Consider the following 23,851-nt stretch of genomic DNA (forward strand, 5'->3'; position numbering starts at 1 on the left):
GGGGGGGGGGAGTTTGTTTGTTCCTCAGACGAGTCGTGGGTCGTGTCGCTTGAATTTTGAAGAGAGTTGTTGTGATGTGTCAAACTCTTCTCGTTTTAGTTTCTGGATATTAAGAGAGAGGAATAGGAAATGAGGCTTCAGCCTGCAGCAGCTCGATGGCGCACACGTTTCGTCTCTCATACGTAACTGTCGTGCAAATGTTGCACGCCTGTTGAAAAACCGATCAGTGGTGTCAAAAAAAGTGCAAATCACAAGTGTCATGCAAATTTTGACAAGAGTCCTGCTGCTGGACGATCTACTGCGTAGATTCACAGCAAAATCTCCAGTCGTCTCATGTTAGGATAAGACTTGATAGTTACTATTTTTGGATTTTTGATTGTTTAATTTCCTGTTGTTGCCTTCTCCTTCATCCATGTGTGGCTCGTAATGCTGATTTAGGTTGAGTGAAATCACTTTCCGCCGTTTCTTCCCCGATTTAATCACAAATACTCTCCACATAATTTTGTTAACGATTAAAAATGAAGACAAATGGGCTAAATTACATTGATCTCTCATTCATTAATCTCAGTCCGCCTACCTCCTGCTTTTCTTTTAGAGATGCTGAAACCAAAACAATTACCTGCGTCACAATAGTGAAGTTAGAAATCTGAAGAGACTGAACAACATGAACCATGAATCCTGGACGTAGCTCTCAGTAAAAATCCCAGCAGACCTGCTCCTTCTGAAACACTCAACAAATTCAGAATGACCTGTAAACCGTTCTGACCCGTCCAGATGTAGCTGAATAACACTGAGTTTCTGTCTCGACTGGTTAACGAGAAATGTGTGTGTGTAGCTGGGGGACGCAGACTCGGTACATTGCATTGTTTTATTTACAAACAGACATTTTCACTTTCCAGGTTGAAACAATACGTCATGTAGATCATTACAGAGAATGATGTTGAAAGTGTTTTCACACACACACACACACACACACACTTGAACACACACACACACACACAAGTCCCTCCAGGAGATCTCCATCTTTCAATTGCAGTAATTAACAGAAATCCCCTCAAACCTCTGAACATTTACAGGTGCTTCCAATTTTATTTTCCTGCTGTTTTTTTTTTTCTTCCCCCACATTAAAATGCTGGAAGGCGTTGCACGTTGTCTCCACTGTCACTAATTCTGTGTTGTGTCAACGTTTAAGGGGAATGTAGCTTGTGCGTAGTATTGCAGTCACATGGCCTCCAATAATCCTGAAACATGTAGTTGTGGCTTTTTTTTTTAATATGGCATCATCATTGTAGCAACTAAAAATTTGCATCTCCTTAAGAAAAGGCAAGTGTGAACGCTGAGCTGAAAATGCTATATTGTAATGCAGAAGAAGCTCAAGAAGAAAAGTTGAAAAAAGCTGAAAAAGTTGAATAAAAGCTCCAATAAGGTAAAAAGTTTCAAAAGTTTCAAAAAAAGCTCAAAAAGTTGAAAAAAAGCTAAAAAAAAAAACCTTGAAAAACGCTGAAAGCAATTTTGAGTTAAAAATAGCTGTCAGTAGGATCATCCATATAGCCACAGCGAGTTTGTAAAAACGTGTGAATTTTTGGATTTCAGCGAGAAAGTCTCTCTCCAAAATGCACTGGAGCGGATGGGAGAATATTCTGCATTCTCCTCAAACATGTGGAGAGAGAGCTGTTTGAGACAGAGACAAAATGAAAGCACTGTGAACATCACAAGGAATTTACCTGCGTTTTGTGGCTGGAGGGAGGGGCAGGGAGGAGGGAGGGGGACGGGAAAGTTTTGGGGGGGCTGTGATACCCTTGGGGGGGCCTGTCGGTCTTGGTCCCCTGGGGCCCAGGCCCAGTGGCTGCCAGGGGCCTTCCTCTGCCCCTGTCTGGACCGGTGTGTGGACGTCTGCCTGGGGGAGGAGCTCGGATCTGGGCTCCGGGATGGCTGCCGCTTGTCTGAGGGCCTCTCCAGCCTGCTTCTGGTCTTCTCAGGGGTCAGAGGTCATATATGCATGATCACTATCACATTTGCATGATCACGCTGATCTTTAATCGCTCTTCATATTCTGCATGTGGACTCGGCCACATTGTCTTGTGGTGGGTTCGACTAATCGTTATCTGTATTAGGCCTCTCCTGATGCTCTGGTGTAATTTCATACCTGGATCCTCAGCTTCACACCCCAGTTTGCTACCAGCTATAATCTCCAGCAAAAGTCCATAGGATGTCCTCTGTCACACCTTTGTGCAGGTGCAGTAGCCGCTCAAAAGACCATTGTATCTTTGCTCTCTCTTCCTTCTCTTCACTCTTTGTTTTGTTGTTGTCTGCTTGTCTGTTCACTTGTTTCTTTCACTCTCTGTCTCCCTACCAATCTTCTTGCCCCCCTGTCAGGTCCAGCAATATCATGCATCAGTACTCAAAATAAATAAAGTAAGGAAGCATGTTAAAAAGAGGAGCTTTATGCTTATGAGCTCCTCTTGGAAGAGCAAATCTGTCTGGAACACAACAGCAGCCAGACCTCCATTCTGCTGCGTCCATGCTGGACAGGTTAAAAAATGAAATAAAAAAAATAAACAGGAAAATAAAGAGGTGAATGCCTCAGTATTCACATAATTACATAATTCGTGTGGTCAATATTCCCCATTATGATAAGAATATCTGATCATCCGTGAAGTTTGAGAATCTGGCTGTAAAAACCACAGAGATTGAGAGATCCTGGAGAGACCGATTTCCGTCCCACTCACTTCCTTTCAAAGGTAAACATGGCAGACATGAACATTTATATGGCACATAATCACTTCTGATATGATTTCTTTTTTAACTGCTAGCACTTTTGGTTTCCATCCAGTCAGAAAATCTTGCATTTTACATGTATACAAATAAAATCCAGTCCTAAAATCATTCTCAAAGTGCATTGTCACATTCGATACTCAACTTTTTCTTTTTTTAAACTGCTGTGCTGTATTTAGTAATACTGTCAGTGGTTTCTTTAGGCGGCTGCAGAACAAAACCACCAAGTCTTCTGGTTCACGCAGGCTCACATTACAAGGTAGAACATTCACGATCTTAGAGGAGTGGTTCCTGGATCGACTGCTTCAAGTCGTTCTCCCAAGTTGCAAGAACAGTTCCGGAAGTTTTTCTTCCCCTCTTGAGATGACGGCAGAGTTTTTACGCATGTTGACGGAGAAGAAGCAGCGGTTGAGTCTTCCGCTGCCGTTTTTCCACATTCCCACATTTTTTCTATGAGCGCCGGGCTGGGCGCTCCACCTCTCCTCCAGGTGAGAGTCCTCGCCCTCCCTCTCTCCTTAGTTGTGCGGCCGGGCGTGGTGCACCACCTTCTCCTCGAACATCTTCCTCATGGTCTTCTCCACCTGCTTGAGGAAGACCTGGGGAATGCGTCCGCACAGCGTGTTGACCGTGTCCAGGAACTTGGTCTGGATGGGGTAGAAGAGCGACCGGAACATGTTGTCCTCGAAGGGAAACTGCACAAACACACAAACGCCTCATCATTACGTTGTTGTCGTTTTTTCCTCTCCTCTTTTTCCTAACGTAACATCTCATTCTAAATGCCATTTACAAATTCTGCCAGCAGGGGCGGGGTGGAGCTCGCTATTAATCATAAATTACGACCCGGCTCGGTCTTTAAGAGGCTTATCTCGGCGGAGCAGAGGGAACCGACTCGGCTGGTGCAGGAAAACAAATTCTAAATTTAAAAACTGACCCAGATTGTTTAATGCCAGCAAGAGGAGCGAATCTGCATGGCACAGTAAACAGAGGGGGGGAGATGCTCTTTCTCTGAGCCGCCGGGAAAATACCACCCGACTGGAAGAGGCTCTCGTGCAAGGCTCGTTTCAACGCTCCGCTCCAGCCCCGCCCCGCGGCGGGGACTCGAACCCGAAACCCGGAGGAAACTCACGTCTCGTATGGCGTCGTAGACGACCTTGAACGCCGGCTGCTTGTCGTCGTGGTACACCCCCCGGTTGCCGTGGAGAATGGACACGCCCTCCTCCTCGGCGCCCTTGCAGTTGCTCCCGTACATGCAGTGGTCGGGCCGGTAGTTCCACTGGCAGGGGAAGATGAACAGACACTCTGCAGGCACACAGGAGCGACAGGAGATCAGCCGTGCCTTCTGCTAAAACCACGTGGAGCTTTTGTTGTTGCTATGGCGACACGGTGAGGATTTGATTGGGACTCCTCGGATGTGTCAGGTTGTATCTGTATGAAGTACAGTATGAAAACACATTTCAGGACGGCAACTCCCAATTCACACGTTACAAGGTCAGGATGAGGAAGTGAGTGTTGTTCATACAGCAAAAACATCATTCACACTGCGATCCGTTCAGAACGAGCTCATCATTGCAGGGACAGATCAGATAATCCTAATGAGCCGCGTAGACGCGACCACGTCCCGCTCTGTCGGCGCCATTTGCATGAGAACACGGCGTTCCTTTAGAGGACGATCAAACGGAGGATTCGTTATCACAGGAGCAGCAGAGGGAGGCTCGGACTCCTGTTTGAAAGGACATTTCAAATTAAAACGTTCTCAAGATGATGTACGTTTCAAAGAGAAACGGCAGAAACGAGGAAAACAATGCAGTTTTTATGTACGGCCACTAGTGGGTGCTGCTGATTCTTTTTGTAATGAAAAAATAAAGCATAGAACAAAACTAAACTAACTGATCATAGTTTATTAATCCTTTTGGGGAATAATTGTTTCCCCCACACTGACCAATCCTATCTCTGGGATGCTGATTTTGTTGGCGCTATACAGTGGAATGAGAACGTTTTCTGAGTTCACGGCGTCGCTCGGACGCCTGAGGAGATTCATTCTGCGGTAACAGAAGAGTTCATACTACGACTGAAAGAGACGTTAAAAAAACAAGGAAGAGTAAAAACAGCAGGGAGCACAGACCTGCAATGAAACTGAAATAAATAAAAGCAACATATGATTTAAATAAATAAAACATGCCCCCTAAGCTTTTTTTTATATCATTAGTAAGACACATCCAGTCAATAAACTTCACTGTTTTGATGTCGTTGGTTTACCTGAAGTCATTTTTTTCCTTCTTAAAAGGCTGAATTCATTCATCCATTCAACTTTGCTTTTTTTCCCTTCTCTTTTTCGTTCACCTCTGTCAAAACATTTGCGTCTCTCCCAGATGTGATGGCATTCCACAGCTGCTGGACGATCTTTCAGAAGAAAGCGGAGCAGTTTTGGGGGGAGACTCGTCCTCGGGGACGCGCGGTGACGACCCGTCAGCAGGGGATTTAAATCACATTTTTGTCTTACAGTATCAGACAATCACACGTCAGTGCTCTGTGTTGTTCCAGCCTCCTCCTCCCCTCACACCGTATAAACACACCATGCTTGCTCTTTCTTTGAGTACTTCTGCCAACTCGTACTCTCTGCCCCGGAGTCCAAACTGAACATGCAGAAAATGCATCGAGTATTTTATGCAATGAGGATTTGGAAGGAATTCCCAGAGAGCTGCTGGACGAGGCTGAACACATATTTCCAGTCGCTGCTGCCAGGAAACATTTCATCCCCTGCTCCACACTACATTTCACTCTCACGTATGTTCACTTTTTGGCTCCTCAGTTTAGCCTGTTTTTAATTATGCAAAGATTATATATTTAGTTCCTGATTCCCCTCTGCTGTATGAGACAGCAAGTGAACATTTTGTCCTTCAGCACTGATGCATAAGATTAAATATCGAGCTCCAAAACTGCAGCTCTTGTTGGATCTATAAAAAAAAAAAAAAGGGTCTAAGAGGAATGAAAAGTACTGACGTGGCACACCCTCAGTGCTCCATATGTTCCCAGAGAGGACCCACGCTGCTTTTTTCTGTGTTAGTTTTCATAAAGTGCACAATTGTTGGGGAAAAAAAGCACTTTGTGTTGCTGAAACATTCTGTACAAAGAGAGTCGTCTTGTTCGGACGTATTCTAGAGTCTGCCTCTGATCCGATCAGCCTGCCTGCCATCGAATATCAAACCTCCTTCACTTCACACCTTGTCGGTGCAGTCTGGAAGCATTAAACTGATACTGACTTTAACTTACTCCTTTTGTCTGAAGAACAAACCAGAGTTTGGCTCATGCTATTAAAAAGCAGTTTTTTAATGGCAATCTAACTTCATCGTCTGTCCAAGTTAGATTTTACCCTGATATGAAAACGCAAAAATGATGTGTTTTCATTTAAAAGGCCTGTTTGCGCCGCGATCATCATCAAACTGCTGCTGTCTGCCCGTTTTTTTTTTTTTTAATAGTACAAAAATTCAAACGTTTCTTCCTGTGACAGCAGAGAGCTCCACGCTTCCACACGGGAGACAGACGCTCCTGTCGGGTAAACACCGGCTCCGCCGACGGCGCCGAACGCCTAATGCCCACATCTGTCCGCTGCAGCTGGGAGCCAATCTGCTGCCGCCCCCGGTGTGTTTACACAGCCAGATCCATCAACAGTTTCCAAACACGAGCCGAGCGGCGTGTGTACCTGGGTTGTAGTGGAAGATGATGTTGAGCAGGTCCTGGTCCCCCCAGGTGATGTGGTTCTTGTACTTCTGGTACAGCGGATGGAGCAGATCCTCCCACGACAGGCCGCCGGGAATCATACTGTTCTGAAAAACCCACATCCACACACGCAGCCGTTCAAAAGCCTCGCCATCAAAGGGAGGAGCGCATTTATATTCCGGCTTCCCCGTTTTTCTTTTTGCAATCTGTTTCCAGTATTAAAGCGGCTAAATTGAGTTCTGAGGGCAGAACGCTGGGATGCGAGCGTGGCAATCTGGAGAGCTCCAGTCACAGCCCGCTCCCAGCTCTCAGCTCAGAGAAACAAACCCTTCAAACCGGGGGAACGCCAGCTTCTTCCAGCTTTACCTTGAACAGCGTGCTGCGGATCCTGGTGAGGTTCATCAGCATCACCCCGGAGTTGACCCCCGTCACCCCGTAGAAGGGGTGGCGCGCGAAGCGGCTGTACCAGCCGATCTTGGGCACCTCGTGCTCCGGCGCCATGGCGGCCAGCTGGGTCCGGTTGAAGGACCTGAGGAGGCTCCAGATGGCGTCCATGGGCCGCAGGAACAGGACGTCCGTGTCCACGTACAGCAGCGAGTCCACATCCTTCAGGATGACCTGCAGGGGGGGGGGGGGCAGTCCAGACGACAGAACATGATTCAACGGCGGGAAGAAGACGCGCTCACGTGTGAAGGTGAGATAAGACGGCGGCTGTGCGGAGGGAGATAATGTGGCCTGTGTTGACGAGGCTGCGACTGATCACACAACACACTGCTGAGGAATCACACACTGCATCATAATACACACTGTCCTTTCACACAGAATCTAAAGTGAATTAAGATCAGATTTTGAAAAGAGTTTAAGTGAAGTGGCTTCTATTTGAGACCTTATCAAGTTTAACTATTCAGCTTCAGTTCATACTTAAGAGAGAGAGAAGACACAGGTTTGTTTGAAGATTTGAAGACTCAGCATCTACAGACTGGCCCGGCTGGCTTAATTTAAAAATAAATAAATAAATAAATAAATAAATAAAAGGAAGGGTTTTTATTCCAAGAGATGCAGAAAGTCGTGGTTTCTGGCAGACGAGTGTCAGTGATGAATCTCCCTCCTCACGAGGCCCGACTCTCTGCTAGAGTTAGAGCAGAGCAGCATCCCAAACTCTACGCCCGATACCATCGATCACCGAGGCTGGAGCGCCGCCGCATCAGAATAAACTGCTGATTTCTATGATCAGTAACACGAGGCCAGGGCGAGATTAAAACTCCCGGATGAATTGTCCCGTCGACGGATGGCGGAAAAACTACAGAGAGCGAGGAGAGAAGGTTAAAGAGTAGAGTTCGAACCATGACGAGCGGAGGGGGAACTAACTGAACAAACCGAGGCCGGCGCCCGAAATGCAGCGGCCTTCCAGGAGGGCGAGCGAGCGAGCGAGTTCACCGCCTTCTCCACCGTCACTGCTTTCACAATATGAAATCCAGACAACGGCTGAGTGACAGATTTAATTCTTCAAGACGTGAAAACACAAAGAGTTGCTCGGTGGGCGACTTCAATTAGTGGCACTTAGATATCGACTCTCTCTCACATTTACATTGGAGGACTTTTAAATGTCAGAGTGATGAAGTGACGGAGGAGCCGGGGCGGTGCGAGGAGGACCAGCTCCCGACACACTCACTGCGAATCCAGAAGCTTCGGCGCAGTTTGTTTTGTCGGAATTGCTTTAATTAATCACTGCAGTGGTGCGAGAACTCAGATCTGCAGGAAGTGTTCCGGACAAACTGACCATTGATCGTCTGTCGATCACCTTCCAGTCAGACAAAACAGCAAGTATGGATCTCTCTGACCAGCAATATGTTCATTACATGGTGCGTGATCCGGCTGTTTCTCCAGCAGAGGACAAATCAATAACAGGCTCAGACCGATTGAATCAGCAGATCAGGTCTCTGAAGGTTTGTTAGGCAAACCGCGCAAAAGCATTAATAATCGTCTGAGTAATTAATCATGAAAACATCCCGAACATTGGAAAAATGTTATGAAGTGAATTATGGATTAGGGAGCGTTTGTGTGGCGCTGCCTGACGGCGTGAACACGGCGAGGATGAGGCGGGATGAGGGAGCCTTACGGGGAGGAAGAGCCGCTGGGCGGCGCAGGGCTTGAAGAGCTTCTTCCACTCGTCGGCGTTGCCCACGGAGAAGGAGATGGGGTAGATGCTGTACTGGAACTTGGCTGAGATGGAGCGAGGCCACTGGTGCAGCTGGAAAAGAAGAGCAACAAGTGGTGAAACAAGGATGATGAGAGAGGAGTCAGCATGTTGCTCTGTGAAGCTCACACAGCAGCCAGCTGGGGTTTTATTTAAAGAGCGACGGTTTAAATCAGCAGTTTTATACACAGATCAGCAAATAAAACTGAAACAAAACCTCATAATATAGAAATATTTTCAGTACTGATGACTGAAATGCCTACACATTTGTTAAGCTCAATAAATCCAGTACACACACCTAAAAACACCTGATCCCCATCATGGTGCTACAGTCAGAGTTTCATGTCTTATTCTATGATATGTTCAGTTTGACAACACTGTTTGACTTTTAATAGTCCATCGAGAAAGACGCTCTTCTCTTTTCATTCCTTTTAACATCACATTTTTAACTGCAGATGCTTGCAGCGTTACAGTTCATGCCGTCTCAAGCATGGTGATTGTTTTAAACTTTACATCAGTGTTAAAATACACATTATCATTAATATCAACACTCCATAACTTAACATTCCCACAAGCCAAACCGAACTGCAGTTTAGGGATTCTTTGCATCTGATAATCAACATTTCACTGCAATGGCAATGAAACTGCAGCTAATCAAACATGCTTATCAGGAAAAATACATTATATTTTATAACCATATGCAGAGTAGACAACATGGATCTATCAATTTTTTTCTTTTTGTTGAGAAATCATCATTTTTATGCTCATTTTATTTGGTGCGAAAATACATTTTCACTTGAAACGCTGCAGTGTGGATGGAGCTGGCACTGCGAGCAGAAACAGCCGTCTCTCCTTTGTAAACTGAGTTGATTCCAGCTGTGCGTTGTTCGTGTGCACAGGGATCATCTGCCAGGTTTGGTTTTCCTGACACAGCTTATGATGCATGTGACCCTTTGTCCCATACTTCTTCCCCCACAGCCCCGCCCTCTGACACTCCACCCCTGCTCCAATCAGAGGAAGCTTCACCCCGTTTCATATAACCCGCTGAATCAAGAGTCTTTCTAACCACTCGCTCGCCAGAGAGCCTGAGGCACTGTCAGATGTTTCTGGTGACCAGACATCAAGAGAGGCTAACGCGTGAGCAATCCCCAACTATCACGACTTCCCGTCTTCCAGAAGGGAGAAGTCTCTCCACGTGGCAGCGATTGGCTGCACACATGACGGCGTGGTGCTTCAGGTGTGCTCACTAAAGCGGCGTTGCTGGACTGTAAGCTACAGTATCAGCGGAGCTGATCGCAGTCGCGCCATGCTCCTCAGTAGAGGTGACTTTGAAGTGATGCTGGATAAACGCCGCGCGTCTCGGTGATATATTACGCCCCGTCCTCGAGATAAAAGGGTTACATGGCTGTGCCGGAGCCAGCCGGAGAGGCCGAGGCAGAACGGCTCTGATCTTCATGTCATCTATTACAAAGAGAGGAGTGTTGAACACATGCTGCATTAAATCACTGCTCAGAGAGGCCTGGCAGGCAGGGGGTGAACGCACCTCCGATGAGAAAACATGCATTCTTGGCATTGCTGGAGGAAAGACGGCTCACCTTCTCCTCAAACTGCGGAGCCAAGGGGTCCTCGGCGAAGATGTGGACCTTGATCTTCTTCAGGCTGAACAGGACGGCCGATTTGATCATGGTGACCGTCTCGTCCAGGCGGCTCCCACAGGCCACCACAGCCAGGTGCATGACCTCCTCTGCCCGAGCGCGCCTGGTCATAGGACGGGCCGCGTTGCCCCGAGGTTTACTGGAAGAGACAGAAATGAACATCAAGGACTGATCATCACATCAACAGTCACAGTAACACAAATCTAATCTAACAACAGGCTCATGAAGATTAAAAACCGGCCACTAATCGAAGAGCTGACGGGCAGGATGCTCTCCACTGGATCGGTCTCCAGCTCTGAGCAGGCCGGGGCCGCTGTGACGGGGGTGTGAAGGGGCTCGACCGGCAGACATCTCAAACCTGGCCTCCCTCACTCATCGCCTGGAAATTGGTCCCTGTGCTGCAGGAACTGAAGGCAACAGAAGGAATACATCTACCAGAGGAACATAATGAAGCAGACGTCTTGTTCGTCCAACATGCACTGCTGGGGACTGGGGATTCTAGCTCTACGGTCCTGGTCGTCACTGGACGTCTCTTTTCTGATGGTTCACTCTAAATGTTCTTGATGGTCTAAACTGCAGAACTGCAGAAAGGTCAGTTCAGCAACCTGAAGCAAGCGGGTCAGCGTTACTGTTGGGTGTAATGGAGAGGATCACCAGTGATCAATCAAACAACAGAAACATCCAGAAGACTTAAACGTCTGTTTAAAAGACAGCGTCTTGCACTTTGGGTAGTTTCACGCTGCTTCAAGGAGAGACGCTAAAATGAATGAACGCAAACATCGCGAGATGCAGCTGGAGGTGGATGCAGGAAAACCACTGACAGTGACGTTTGACGGCACGAGATTTGGAACGTTGAGCCTGAAGAACCCAAAACCCTGCTGAGGAACCGGTGAGTGTGTGCTGTGCTCCGCTGTGCATCAGATCAGAAGAGGAAGGTCTGTCTTTTATCATCTTCAGGTGCCCGGTCTCTAAATGGGTGAAGGTTAGAAGAACCCTGCAGTGTGTGACCGGCTTTCACAGCAGGACGGAAGGAGAAGACCATCAAAACTCACCCACTCATATGATTTTGTTCATGTTTTGCATTTTTTAAAAGGGGATAAAATGGCAGACAAAAGGTAATCGAGGAAGGAAATTGAGCACATAAATAAAAAAAAAAGTCCTGTTTTGAGGTTGTTTTATTCCCCAGCCCCACAGATTTGAATAATATGTGCTTCTTATATTTGCGACCACCTAACGCATCCGTTCTGTGCGAGCCTCGTCTCCGTCTGCCAGCATGACCTTGCTCGGAGATAACGGCCCGTCGGTTCATCAATATGTCAGCGGCGCCAAAAGATATCATTTTGGGGAATCAAGACAAGAGGAAACGAGATAAAAAGCACATCGTCCTCCTGTCAAACGGCGGCGGTACAAAGTCAAAGATTTCTCTCAAAGACGTGACATCTGTGGCTTTGTGCACTTTTCAACTCGGCCCATGCTCAGCACCACACATACAGCCATGTCTTTTCATCTGCAACTCAGTTCCCACTGGACTTTGTTCTTCCATGCTCAAAGGCAAGCAGGTCCTTTATCTGACGAGAAAAAGGAAAAAAAGAAAACCCGACTCTCTGCAGAGCTCGCTCGCGCTGCCGCCGAGTTAAAACCCACTCAGCAGTCCGGAGCGTTTCCCACTATGATAGGGAAACATTTGCACACTGAGGAAAGCCTGAAGCAAAGGCCAACATCTCAACACACATGCACAGACACACACACACACACACACACACTGCACGGCAGTGGTTGTAATAACACGTTCAACATAAATGTTGTTCTAGCCGTAGGGGGGAAAAGAGCTGCACACAAAAAGAACAGGGGACCTTTTGTTTGGATGTTAGCTCTTTTTTGCAGAGGGTGGGGGGAGGGGGGGAGGGAGGGAGGCGGACCAGAGGAAGGCCGACGCTTTCAACCAGTCTAAAAGGCATGGATTTCCTCTGAGTCCGCGGGAAGTGGAGAGGAGACGATGCGAACGGCGGGGAGGAGAGAGAGAGAGGAGTGAGATCCGACAGGTGCGTTGCAGGGCCGTCTCGCAGCGTGACACTTCGTTTTCTGCATGGCTGAGGGACAATGATGGAGCGCCAGATTAGGCCCGACGAGAAGGTGCCGAGAAAATCTGCCCGCCACGCTTCAAAGGCTGCTGCTCAGCCAAGGTTCCTGAACGCACATTCCTTATTTCACCGCGGGAAAAAAAAAAAGACAAAAAAGAAGAAGAAGAAAACGTGGGTATCCATATCAACAACTGCACAAGACGAGGTTGTGAAAATTATTACTTTCTGTATAAAATGACAAAACATAACCAGGGAAAAAAAAGTCTTTGTTGTACGAAGCATATTCTGCGCAGGCCGTGATTTGTGTCGAGGCTCTGTTCCTCACACATCTGGAAGCAGTCAGAAAGCAGAGGAGAGCTACAAAAGGATTGAATTCATTACTGGCTGCAGAGTGTGCAGAAGAGCAGCCCTCTGTCTACAAAGCAGCACAGAAAAGCCTTTCAAATCATGCAAGGTTGGGGGAAAAAGAAGCGGTACCTTTCAAGATATGGTCAAAAGAGAAGCGTGCATGTACGTGGTGTGAAAGAAAAAAAACACCAAAGGACACCTTAAAGGCATTTAATTAAACTGAGTGTAACTGGGTCGGCCTTGTATCAAACATGTTTTCTGTGGTTTTGAAGCCGTGGATATCAAAAGTCAGCCGTCAAACCAAACGTGTGCAGGTGAGGACTGAGGCTCGCTGCACCGTCTGGTCATTAGAACCAGGATAACGTCGCAATCCGAGCCTCTGCAGCAGAAACCGTCCTGGAAAAGCCTGGTCACAGCGGCTGGCGAGCTGGAGTCTTGGCTCGCACTTCATTCGACGAGTTACTGGAACACGAGGCCGAGGCAGGCGATTGGTCCGAATCAATTGTTTGCTGGATGACTGTTTTCATTTCTGATGCTCTTTTGGTCCTGCAATCATTAAGAAATGCGGCTGTCGGGCCAAAACCCGACACGCCATGATTCAGCGCTTCGCTTTGTTTTTCCCAAGACTTGTGGACCGACGCTGTTGGAACAGCCTCGTTTCGGCAGACAGCTACACCACAAAAGAAAAAAAAAAAAAAGGGTGAAATATGAATTCACTCAAAGCCATATTGGCTATTGTTTGATACACAATTACCTTTGAGTGATTACACTACATAAACGGAGTAATCACAGCTGTGCTATAATTAACTACAATTAACACGAGAGTGTGTGTTCTGTGAGGAGGGCTCTGTGGTTCGGTGTCCATCTCGTTCCCATCAGCTTCTCTCTTGGACGAACTTTGCACAATTTATCAGTGAGGAAGTTGCAACATTCACTGAGGTTTGCAGGACTTCAACTTTCCGTTTGCCGTTTCATATCAACTCACCGGCCTCGCATTTATTTTGGAATTTCAACACGGCGTGCACTCATGCGGCTTGACTCAAATCAAAGCTCGACTACTCATTTACACTCTGCGTCACGCAAGCTGGAACTGAAGAGAGGGCTAAAGAGCACTCAGCCAGGAGTGGGGATTAAAACGTTCACACCAAGACTGAGATTCCCAAGTCTGCCCCAGTGAGGATACCCTGAACCGCCGATCTAAAAACACTGGCCTTCACTTTGCTTGCAGGAATCTGAAACACGATGTTAAAGCAGTCGTTGCCAACAAAGCTGAATTAAATCAAATCCGTCAGAATTCAAATGTGCCTCGATGAACACCCTAAACACTGATCCCGGGCTCTTCTGCTTGGTTAATCGTTTTACTGTGAAATAAATGCCGCTTTCAACAACCATTAAAAAGATGGATGTGCTTTCTGGAGGAGATCTTGCCGTTTTTCATTCGTGACTCATCTCTTTCCAAGTTCAGACTTTCAAATCCCTCCTCTGGAGAAATGTGGGATTCCATCCAGCCCAACTTCTCCCCGTCTCTTTCTGCCTCGACACCCTCAATGACTCACTCGCCAGCAATTCGAGAGCGAGTTAGGCAAACTAGCAGGCGGCCATAACTCCCACCCCCCCCCACCGCCGCCGAGCAGCCTCCCCCGACCACGTCAGGATGACTTCTGTACAGCTCGGCTGTGTCTGAAGTGATATCACTGATATGATGTGGCTCACTGTGAGGATGGGGTCCGGGGCGTGGGGGGGCGGGGGTGGGGGGGGGGGGGGGGGGGGCGTGAGCAACTGGAGCTCTTCTCTCTGTATTTTTGGCCACAGGAAGGAGTGTGATGTGTCGAGAGGAAACGATATGATTAGGAAAAACAGGGATGTTTGTCTATTAAGCCGGCAACTCAGGAAATCTGTCCAGCGCTCAGATTCAGAGACGACTGGCGGGCGAAAAAACAGCGGATATTGAAAACATAGAGAGAAAAGACGGCCTGCATCGAGCTAAATGAAGAGATAGCACAGAGATGTTTCATGTCGGAGTCCAATGCTCCTTTTTTCAAAGGTTGGAACAGTCAAACATACTGTTTTCTCACAATGTCTTGACTTCAAAAACATAGATCTCACAACTGATAAGAGTAAGAAAGACGCATGAAAGGAACAACAGACTGAATCCAGATTTCAGCTGGAAGAGCAGGAAACATGGGGATCGACACAGCAGCATAGCCAAGAATCACCACTTTAAAAACTCTGTTTATCCCGACACAATCCACAATCCAGTCCACTATTTCAGGCTTCCACACAGTGTTCAAGATGTTTATATTTCTGAGATTTTAGTACTTTCTTTCTTTTTCCTCATACCAGAAAAGAAATAATTTTATTATGAGCAAATCAAAAACCACACTGAAGAAGCATTTAAAATCATCTGTTCATGTGGGTTTAATATCAATCGAAAGTATTTTCATTGAAGCCTGAAAATACCAAATGCTGCAACCACAACAACATGTGACACCATGTTCTGGTGAGCAAACTGGAAAACCCCTGTAGGGGAGGGACGGCACCAGAGGCTGGTACCGAACACTGACTCTGGACTGAAAACCACGGCATGGGACACAACAGAGACCTCTCTGAAGCACAACAACAAACGAGAGCATCGCTTTCTGAGCAGAAAAAATGAGACGCGCCGGTGTTGGTGCTCGTGGCAGCTTTCACATCTGGAGAGACTCTGGCTTTACAGCATCTGCTCCTATCAGGGCATTTCTTTCACTCATATAAAACACCCAGAGCATCATAAACAAATGTCTTCATTCCAATAACTTCTAATGACAGTTCGACGGGGGAAGAACTAAAAAAAAAACCCCTGCTTCACGAGGATTGCACGTTATTGCATAATGCTCTCATTTATGTTTTATTCAACACACCAAGCTTTCAGCATTTGAGGTTTTCTCAGTATCTTATTCAGAAAGTCTGGTTTTGTGACTAAACCACAGTTTAAGTATGACTGGTATCCCTGTAATTGTTGAAAGGAGGCTTAGCAGTGACTATTTTCACAGTTTTTTTTATGTCTGTAACCTCAAAGGTAGTCCCCATCACCCTCCGTCTATTCATCTCCGTTCATGCAATTAGCCGCGAGGAAGTGTTTTAAAGGCTGTGGCCAGCGGCTCAGTGTGCATCCTCTAATCGCAGCAGTCAGCGCCCAGCCTTCTCCAACATGTTCGTGTTCCCTCTCTCTCTCGCTCTCTTTTTTAAAGCAGCCACCGGTGACCCCTTCAACCTCATCTCCCTTATCAGTGCTGAGCACACTCAGAGGAGCGCCGATTCTTCGAGGACGCAAAGGTCCTTTCTCCACGCAACGCCTTGATGGTTCTTATCTAGCGAACAGCGTCCCCCGAGCTCCAGCCTGGCTCCAGAGCAGAATACATAAAACCCGCCTCGCTGCCAGCGTGGCTTCCTCTGCAAGTGGCCGTTACGGCAGCACTGGCATTCAGAGGCGAAGAGGAAAACCCCGAGGGACGCACGGGGGTCAGAATTAGAAAGTCTTCCACCCTCAGACAGGAATAGCAGCTGTCAGAATGATCCTCTGCTCTGATTCTGAGAGGCAGCGATGTGACAGTGGCTTAATCAGACCATCAGCGGCCTGAAACCAATCACTGATCAGCTTTTTCACAATAAAGAGTCCTGGCAGACCTGGACGAGTCCAGGCTCAGCAGGGCCAGGTCCGGCCTGGAGCAACGTGGCGAGCTATCGCAGCCGTTTGCATTCACTCATTATTCCAGACTGATGTTATTCAAGGTGACCTTTACCCCCTGCGAGGATGGAGAGGACGAGCCCGGGTTGGGTAAAGGAAAAAGGTCGCGGGATGGAGAAGAGGAGGTCAGGTAATGGTGAAGGTTTGATGACCTCTCTGCAGGCTCTGACAGCATCTCCACTTCATCTCATCAGTCACGCTGTGTGCTCACGTTTCAAGCAGCAGCAACAAATGAGAGGAAAAAAAACTGAATAAACCAAAGCAAGCAGTGGAGCTTTTGTCCTTGAGCAGACTGATGGAGGGGTCGGTCTGCCCCTCCACTGTAACCTGGCATGAGGATGAGGATGACGGACGGGAGCAGGGTTCTGGGAAACATTTGCAGAAAGTGTTGAGGAAAAGAGGACTCGGACTGCCCTCACCTCTTGGCGTTGCCCCCTCTGTTGACCGCCCTCGCCTCTTTCCGTCCCCTCGGGGGCTCCTCTGCGCGCACGCCGACTCCAGCGGGCGATTTCCGGGCAAACTTCGCGGCCACATCGCGCCCGAGCTCGGAGGGGGACGGAGGAGCCCTGGCGTCCCCGGGACCCTCCGGATCCCCCGGATCCCCCTTCTTCTCGCCCCGCTGCCGCTGCTCCTGCCGCTCCGCTCCAACTTCTCTCAGCAGCGGATCGTCCGCGGCGTTGCCCCCCAAAAAGTACAAAAGTAGGAAAACTCCGAGGCACACGGCGATCACAACTACTTTGCAGTGGATCCGCATGGCGAGCGCGACTTGTTGCGGCTGGAGGAGGCGGGCGGGACTCCGCTCATGTCTGCGGCGGAGGCGCGGCGGACCCAGCTGGCATTTTCTTAGCGCTCCCCGCTCGCATTTTCCTGCAGACGATGATGGAGAGCCGAGAGCTGCCGCCGCTGCTCGCCGTCCATGGAAGCTCCGCGCCGGGGAGGGAGGGGGGAGGGACCGGAGGAGGGGAGGCAGGGAGGGGCGGGGCCTCCGCGGCCTACCGAGGACCCTGTGGTAGGAGCGCACCGGGAGGAGGAGGAGGAGGAGGAGGAGGAGGAGGAGGACGACCGCTGGATCGTTAACAGTGATGGGAGTAACTGCGTTAAAATAAACCGCGAAATTCACCGGACAGTTTTAACTGACGTCATTATCTAATTTGCATAGATGCTCATCTGCATATCAAGGTCAAATTTACCTTTATCGTCCAATAATCCAGTTTAGTATTATTATCATTATTATAATTGGAGTTATTATTGATTAGCGAGTTGTCATGGACTCTAATATGTCCGGGCCCTCTCTTGCGTGGGGTTTGCATGTTCTTCTCGTGTGTGTACGGGTTTCCTCCAGGTACTCTGGTTTCCTTCCACAGTTCAAAAGCGTGCACATGAGGTTAAAGGACGCCCTCACCTATAGTCTGAACTTTTCACAGAATGAAGCAGAACTTCCATAATAGAAGATGAGTGGATGAGGTACGCCTATAGCCTTCATTTACACTACTTCCATGGTCTGTGGTTCATGGTCCTTGTCTGCGCACAGAAACTTGAACTGGGGAGGAATTGCAGGTGTGAAATAGTCAGAAAAATACGATTGTAATGAAATACTTTTGCATCAGCAACTCCGAGTGGGCCTGAAAAAGAAATGGATGGGCTATTGCATTTATTCTTGAAATGACAAAAACACATTTTAGTATTTTTTGGATAAAGAATTTATTGAATGACTTAATAGAAAACGCAAAAAACTATGTGTTTCTACCTGAAGCTTACAGATCAAAATGTGCAACACGCCTCTAAAGTTTTGTAACTATATTGATGAATAGCAGTGGTATAAACTGCAAGAGAATCTTACAATTTAAAATGGTTTAACAGGTAGTGTCCTGTGCATTTCCCAGCCTCTGCGGAGATTGCAGTGCTCCTTTACATCCTGCATTACGGTAAAACATGGACGCTCCATCAGTGAGCGCTGAGAGCAGCTTCTAGAGACTGGCACTGTTTTGGTGAGTGAATATCAACTTTTACCTTCTTCTCAGAGCTTTTTACGGCGTGACCAGCTCTGAAACAGCCTCCGCAGCCTCCCGCCACTCTACGAGGGTGGATAAGTGTGGTTTTGCTGTCGTGTCGTGGTGTGTGTTTGTGTGTGTGTGAGTGCTGTGCTAACCACACACGAGGAAACGTGTGTTAGCATGCTGCACTGGAGCTAGCATCAGACTGCACAACAAGGCGATTAAAGGTGAAAAAATGCCAGCAAAAGCGTTAATGTCAAGGATGGACGCTTCGTGCATTGTGTTTGTGAGGTTGTCTGGGTGAAAACTGACACGCTAAAGGTAAATAAACACAGCGCTGTATGCATGTGGCATAACAGAGTAAGAAGTTTTAACCCTGTACGTCCAGATGCGTTTAATATAACGCTGGTTTTTAAACATTAGTCGCTTTCCGAGATATGAGGATGGTGCCGATTATTTATGTACAGACTGTTTGTACAAAATTATATAAATTGTTCTTATTAAAGAGAGTAATGTGCGTACAATAAGCTCTAGTTGTATAAATGTGTAGATTTGTGAATGGAGTCTGGCGCGAGGGTCTCGAAGCGAACATAAAGCAAATAGAAAGCTGGCGTTAGTTATTGTAAATACATGTTTAGGAATGTACAGGTGTCAGAAGTGTTTACTAAAAGCTGTCTCAGTCAGATGTGTGTGCAGAGTCCTCCAGCAGGTGGCGCCCTGCAGTCAACATACAGCCTGGCACAATGTGGAGGAATTGATGACTCTCTCGTGATGACGCTCACTCACAGGTCTGGATTACATCTCCACCGATCATGATCACACCTGCCTTTGACCTGAGCCAGGACCCCGACTTCCTGATCCTCAGCATCCGGGTTCCCTACACCAGAACGTCCGAGTTCGACCTTTACATCGATGGAACGGATTTCAAATTCTACGCAAAGCCTTACTTTCTCAGGTGGGTTTTCTGTAAATGCATACATGGATGATGTGGCTGTTTGCATGTAGAGCCACGTGCATTGACCTGAAATATGCTCCATTTCTCTACAGGTTAACTCTCCCGGGCAGAATCGTGGAGGATGGGCGGGAAAAGGCCAAATTTGACATTGATAAAGGTAAGCTGTGTGATCATATGACGCATGAATACAGTGAAACAGTGAGACTTATTAAACCATGAGTGAACACTTACTGAGGTGTCCTAATGAAAGCACTGACAGCTGTTTTATTGGATTTTGGCAGCAATTCATCTTCTATGTGAAAATGTAAATGATGGAACTATATCTAAAATTCAGAGTTTTTTTTTTTATCTCTCTCTACGTGAAGATTTAATAAAACATGAATGAGATGAACAACTTTGGTCTCTGCGGAGGCCACAAAAAGTTAATACTCTTCAAACAGTGGTCTAATTTTACCCCAGTATTTAATAAAATGTGAGAGCTGGAGCTGATGATTTACATGAAGTTCTGACTGAAAGACTATGAATTTAAATGAATTGAATGAAGTTTTTCCTTTTATTTCCTTTTATTTTATAAATAATTGCTCATCTGATGCGTTGTTACTGTGCATGTGCACCTTGGCATACATAGTTGCTCTGCAGATGCTAGATGGACAATAACGGCAATGGCGGCCTGGGGAGTGTCGTGGCTCCCGGTGCAGATTCTCCTGGGATCTGGTAGTTTTATTGTTGAGTCACATGGAATTGCAATGCAACTTGGTCATAGCTGTGCATGTTTTCAAACCGTTGCGTAAAGAAGAACCATTTTTTGAAAAAATGGCGCGTTTTCACTTGAAATGTTGTCGAGTAAATGGGGCCTAACAACGTCCGGTGCTTTGGGTGTTAAATCTGTGGAAAAGTGCTTTATAAGAGAAATCTGTTCATCACGGAGTGTTTTTGAGCTGCGGTTCGTGCACGTCGTGTAGGTGAGAGAGATGACAGCTTCAGCATTCTCATCTTAGAATGTGCTTTCACAGTCAAGGATCAGAGCGTAAAGAGAGCAGTTTGAAGGCAGAAGAATCTCCAGCTTGACTTTTTTTTTTCCTCAGAAAATAGATTTCAGGAGTTGAGTGATCCCTTTTTTTTTTCAGATAAGCTTTTGGCGACATGCTACTTTAAGATTCGACACTAAACAGAGCCGTCATCAGTGGTGCTTTGATGCTTGACCACGACAGCTGGTTTTGAGAAAAGGAAAATCTATGCTGGGTTCATAGAATGTACGAGCACATTTTTTAGAAAACGAACAAGCTCACACACCTCCTGTGCTTTAAGTGTCCTGACATACTGAAGCCTGTGCATACGTTTAATTTCAGTTGTCGATTTCTCAAACTGCGTTCCGGGAATGTTTGGAAACTTCCTGAAGATGTGGAAACATGCTTCCCCTATCACGAAAATTGTATTTTCTGATTTCACAATAAGAAGTCTGAATATAGAGTAGAAAAGTATCAGTGTCTTCATCGTCAGTGTTGTTTAGTTTCAGGGATTTCTCAGTAAGACGATGCTTTACAGAAGGATGGTGTGACAGGCTTTCCGCCTTCTGCTGCTCTTCATCTCTGCCCCCCTCCTCCTCCTCTTCATTAAAGAGCCTCACTCTCAGCCCAGTGTCAGGCTCACGGCGCTGTTTTTCGGTGCATTGTCTGAAACATTGATGAATCATTTGTTGCCCGAGCTCAGGACGACGTTCGCTCGATTCTGGCAACAATTAGAAGTCCTGGGTATTAGCTAGATCAATCATCAGGTGGCGCCTCGCCGCTCACATCCTCATTCTCCGCTCCCCGCAAGCCAATTTCCACGAATCAATAAATGATCGGTTTCACGAGTAATGGAGGAAGGAAGGTCATTTCAACCACATTTCAACTCAATATCAATTGCAGTAGTTTTATTCAGCGTGATAAACTTGGTTCTTTTCCCGTGATTTGTGGCTTTAATTGTAACGATTTTTCACATTTTAGACATTTTTGTTGAATGTGAACATCAGCAGCGTTGAGGGCTGCTGATGTTTGTTCTGAAGGTACAGATGACTTTTTGTTAGTTAAATTTTGTAATTCCAGCTAATTATTACAAACAAAATATGTAATAGAAGTAGTATATCACTTGGTTTACCAATGACAATTTCAACTAAAACTACAAGAATGTGTTTTTATTAGCATGTTAGTGGTTTTCCACAATATTAGGTTCTACAGTTAGAGCCTGATATGTATCAGTGGCCTGAAATGTGACAAAGAAACACTCAAACCCGGAATGTAATAACTGGTCAATAATGCTAATAATAATAGATGCTGAGCCCAAAATGTAGAAACTTTTTCCCAAAATGTAAAAACTTGTTGTGTTTTGGATTCATTATTACATTCAGTTGTAGGCAGAACATTTTTATCCGGAATATTGTCATAATTGAAGCTAGGCTGTCGAAATATTCATTTTTTTCGATGTCAGAATTTCAGCAGTTGATTGTGATTAATCACGTCATGTGACTGCAGAGTAATGTTCTCCCTGTCTCTCTGGTGGTCAGTGCTTTATTTTAAGAGAGCTGATACTTTTAGCTTCTTTTTTTTCTAGCAACAAATAAAAAAATAATTCTCATAATAATCAATATTTTTGTTTTACTGTTATTATCGCATTTGTTGTTTTGTTTGTCATTTTCTGTTTTGAAAACGATGTCTGTTTACACGGAAATTCTAAAAAAAACCGATGTAGTTAACATGTAGGACCACTAGGGAAGCTGTTTGTTTTTGTCATGAAACTACACGCACATGCGTGGAGAGAATAGTGCGCGATAAACAGCAGCAATGGCGAGTGCGTACCTGGACTTTCCTGTGAACATACTGATGAATGAACAGCTTATCTCACCCAGCTGGACTGGAAGTCTGATCTGCTGGACGGTGTGGGACTCACTCTTCAGAAACAAGTTTCAGCATCACTCTAGTGGTTTCTGAAATGACTCCACACTTGGCAGCCTAGTATTGGCAGCGTTGCTTTGGGTTTCTGGGTTTATTACAGAAAGCGTCGGCTCGGTGTGTGCGTGTGTGTGTGTGTGTTGATGACCAGTGCCACTCTTGGAAAAGAAACACAAGCCGGGCTCCTGGAGCATTCGGGGATTGATCCTCGGGGTGTCTTGGGTCCGTGCTTCAGTCAGCGAGCCGTGGTGAATTAGCCTAACTGATCGTGTTATTTCATCTCATTTAAAGGGCCGCTGGAGCCATCTGTAGTGTCCTAATGACTGCAGCCTGCAGGCTCGCCGTAATGGCGCTCTCTCCTCAGCCCGCGTGGGATTTTCTTCAACTCTTTAACGAGCAGATCATAATGAGTATTGGCGGGACGCTCATGAGCGGACGCTGCTCTCCGTCTCGCCGTGATCCGTCTTTGACTCTCTGTGGCACGTAATCAGTTGTAATGAAGTCGTCTTAACCGAGGCGTCCGCCTTATGGACCCTGACACCTCGTCGCCCGTCTGTCAGCACGTCCCCGGTTAACACGCCGCGTCTAAACGAGCCCGGAACATCTGCTAATAAAGCTGGGCTAATGAGTGTCCTTGTTTAGACTTATAATGAGCAATCATTAAGATCCCTCTTCCAGGCTCGCTCGCTCTTCGTTCTGCGGCTCCAGCAATTAGTCAGCTTCCATCGTAAAGCACTTCTGAGCCGCAGCACTCGGCCCGGTCCAGATTTTACGAGGTCTTTAGGAAAGCGTGGGATTATCTCTGCGGTGTGGCCAAGTCGCTGAGGCCATCAATCGCACATCGCCTCTCTGGTTTTAATAGCAGCTCCTTAAGCTTAAAGTATTGCGCGTGCAGATGGCCTCATTGATCAGCGATCATTTAGTGATAAAACATGCTTAATTCTAATCTGGTTTCAGTGACTGGTCTGTTGTCCAGCGCTTGCTTCAAGATGTTTATCAATGAAAACTGTCTCTGATCAAAGTTTAATATTAAAGGAAACATCAATTCATGTCATTAGATTTCTGATTAATGGCATTTCCTGCAACGCTTTCTTTGAAAAATGTTGCAATGAATCCAGTTGCTTCCATGCTTGATTTTCCTGATTTAGAAGAGAATAACTGTGTTGTGCAGTTCCACTTAATCTCAACAGAAGTCAGAGACCAGCACAGACTCATCCAGCCAATTGGCTTTTTCTAAATACAAATCAAAACATTCAAGGTTTGTGATGTTGAAACAGTCACACAGCCAGCAGAAGCCTCTCATGGCTCATGAAGACTCCAACTTTTTCAGCGTTTGTCTTGTAAACATGAAACTTTTCCTGAAATGAAAAGGTTAAAATGATGCGTATTCGTTTTTTCTTTGTATTTCAAAAATTGGAAGCCCAAATCCCGCTCCTCGTCCTCGCTGCTTTGAAATCAGTTTCAGTGAAGCA

At 46.5% G+C, this 23,851-nt stretch overlaps 2 protein-coding genes across 2 annotated transcripts in view; one reads left to right on the plus strand and one right to left on the minus strand.

The window, feature by feature from the left end:
* Nucleotides 1-1,044: 1,044 nt before the first annotated feature.
* On the minus strand, nt 1,045-17,425 carry gxylt2 (glucoside xylosyltransferase 2). The gene is made up of 7 exons (XM_030092692.1): nt 16,920-17,425; nt 10,285-10,483; nt 8,612-8,743; nt 6,859-7,110; nt 6,476-6,599; nt 3,902-4,074; nt 1,045-3,467 (listed from the first exon to the last, which is right to left on the minus strand). The coding sequence occupies exons 1-7, from the start codon at nt 17,252-17,254 to the stop codon at nt 3,291-3,293; spliced, it is 1,392 nt and encodes a 463-aa protein (XP_029948552.1). The 5' UTR covers nt 17,255-17,425; the 3' UTR covers nt 1,045-3,290.
* A 1,003-nt stretch (nt 17,426-18,428) lies between these two features.
* shq1 (SHQ1, H/ACA ribonucleoprotein assembly factor) overlaps nt 18,429-23,851 on the plus strand; it is a 37,439-nt gene continuing 32,016 nt past the window's right edge. The window contains exons 1-3 of the mRNA XM_030092724.1: nt 18,429-18,488; nt 19,283-19,449; nt 19,542-19,606. Coding sequence (XP_029948584.1) covers nt 19,307-19,449; nt 19,542-19,606 — 208 coding nt within the window. The 5' untranslated portion in view covers nt 18,429-18,488; nt 19,283-19,306. The remainder of the gene's footprint in view (nt 18,489-19,282; nt 19,450-19,541; nt 19,607-23,851) is intronic.

This window comes from Salarias fasciatus, chromosome 5 (genome assembly GCF_902148845.1).
Source record: "Salarias fasciatus chromosome 5, fSalaFa1.1, whole genome shotgun sequence".
Taxonomy (NCBI): Eukaryota; Metazoa; Chordata; class Actinopteri; order Blenniiformes; family Blenniidae; genus Salarias; species Salarias fasciatus.